The sequence below is a fragment of the Aptenodytes forsteri genome, unplaced genomic scaffold (assembly GCF_000699145.1).
Source record: "Aptenodytes forsteri isolate BGI_AS27 unplaced genomic scaffold, ASM69914v1 Scaffold38, whole genome shotgun sequence".
NCBI classification, from domain to species: Eukaryota; Metazoa; Chordata; class Aves; order Sphenisciformes; family Spheniscidae; genus Aptenodytes; species Aptenodytes forsteri.
This window is the reverse complement of record NW_008795704.1, coordinates 568,002-570,184: the sequence shown is the minus strand read 5'-3', so window position 1 is coordinate 570,184 and position 2,183 is coordinate 568,002. Positions and strand designations below refer to the sequence as shown.

General features: G+C 44.2%; 1 protein-coding gene across 4 annotated transcripts in view; it reads right to left on the bottom strand.

Moving 5' to 3' along the window:
• RALGAPB (Ral GTPase activating protein non-catalytic beta subunit) overlaps positions 1 to 2,183 on the bottom strand; it is a 66,020-nt gene that overhangs the window by 7,693 nt on the left and 56,144 nt on the right. For all 4 annotated transcript variants that reach the window (XM_009283251.2, XM_009283248.2, XM_009283249.2 and 1 more), the window contains one exon: positions 1,324 to 1,432. In XM_009283251.2, the coding sequence (XP_009281526.1) occupies positions 1,324 to 1,432 (109 nt within the window). The remainder of the gene's footprint in view (positions 1 to 1,323; positions 1,433 to 2,183) is intronic.

Here is a 2,183-nt window from a genome sequence, read left to right as displayed (position 1 = left end):
ACCCCCTTTGAAACCCCCCCCCCCCCCCCCAATTCCAACTGCCACGCTTACTGAGACTCTCAAACCCACTTCTTCAGCTTCAGGCCCAGAGCTTTGGGAGATTCCTACAGCTGCTGAAAGAAGCAGCCAAGCAGAAACATGCATGTGTAGCACAGCTGCTGCCTCTGCAGTGAGCTGGCTTTAGCTGCCACCCAAGAAAGAAGTAGGTCAGGGACACCAATTTAGGAACTGAAGCGGCTGAGGGACTCCTGGAGCTAAGGGAACACCTTCTGGGCCAATGTCTGCATAAGGAAATGATGCTGAGATACATAAGAACTTGATGTCCATCTCCTGATCCCAGTAAAGCTCTGAAGGATGTGGACAAGGTGGTCGTCTTGAGAATTTACACCTACACTTTACAGGAAGCTTCCTCTTGGTTGCTCCCATTCTCTTGGTTGCTTTCCTCTGGGAGGAGCTAAGGACTTAATTAAGGTCCACCCTTACTGCCAGACTGGGAACCAGGATTAGAAATCCAAGACAGAATAAAGTATCAGTTACTGGCCAGTGTTATAAATTCTGCTGGGCTAAGCCAGTACAGAGAGGCTCTCGCATAGCACTAAAGCCAGGCCCTGGCTTAGAACCAGCACACAAGAAGCTCTTGGGGACAAAGGACTCCTCAAGCATAGTAACCAGCTGCCCACCATTGTCCATGCAACGGCTGTAACAGGATGGGCAAAGCTAGGTCTCTCCCAGGTCAGACAGTACCCAGAGTCAGAGAGGAAACACCAAACTAAGAAACGTTAAATTGCATGAGGAGCAGGACCCTGCCTGAAAAAGGTGCAGAAAGGAAGCTGGACTGCATAGCATGAAACAGGCACACCAAGCACAGAATAAGTGAGCCCTCCTGCTAGAGAGAACACAACAGAAAGTGTCAAAGGTACCACCAAACCAAGAAGGATGATGATCCCTTCAGCACAGAAGCAGCAGGTGTCAGAAGTCTTTTTTTTTTTTTAAAGGAAGAACAGATCCACTCTGAGGAGACAGCAGCTGAGGGGAACTCAAAAACAAGGCTGCACACTTGCCTTGTGTGTTAAGCTTAAGAAGGTGCGTGATGGCATTTCACATGTACTGCCAGAGCTAAAATAATCTCCAGACCTACATGCCACTGATTCGTGTGCACCCCATGGCCCACCACTCAAAAATCAAAGAGCTGTTTCAGAATCTTGTAAGTGTCGGTTACAGACATTAATAAGGATTTAGCATTTTATAGAGGAATGGAACAGAGCTTTTCCTCTGGTTCCTGCCCTGTTGTTACTTTAGCGAACAATAAAAACTTCCACGCACCTATATCATCATAACGTTCCACCCAGACCACATACACTTTGGTTTCAGGTCCCATCGGCGGAATGGTCCGGCCCTGAGGCACCCTCTTGGATCTGGAAGTAGGACTGAGCTGTTTTGAACACAAGGGAAGAGTAGCATTTGCAAACGTCATGAGTCCAGTAATGCATCCAACAAGCATTTCCACAGTTGCTCCTTAGTCTTTCAGATCTCAGACAGGCACAACCTCTGCCAACTGTTGAGATGGGGCAGCTGCGGTGGAGCTACCCACTGAGAAACAGTAATCGGGGTCTCCAGAATATTTATATTCAACATAAATTAATATATGCAATCTTAAAAAACTGGTTCAAGTTTTTCTTAATGTTCTCAAAGATCTCAAATCAGTAACTAAATATACATTTGGAAGTGAATTCTATATAAGAAAGAAATAAGCAGTTGTAAATCCTTTGCTAACTGTTACAGCAGTTCATGGGTTTGTGCTTTGCTACCATACAAAAGCAACTTCACATCTGATAATTCAGACACAACTGACATGTACTATTTTAAACTGGGTAGGTATGAAAAGTGTTCATGCCTATCCATCCTAAATTTCCAAGCATGGATTCGAGTCTGAATTACTTTGTAAATACTGCATATACTTTTTCCTGCATTTCAAGATTTCAGTATGCAGAATATTACTACTTACCATGTTTAAGTTTTATATTTAATTAACATAATCTTGCAATCTCCTACTGCAGGTGCAAATTCTGGCAGGACCAAAGCAGATGTTAAAGATTAATAGCTAGGGACGAGTAGCTCCAAATGTTAGAAAACCAAATCATATACTATCAAAAAATGCTGTAGCATTGCCAGTGTGCTTCCTG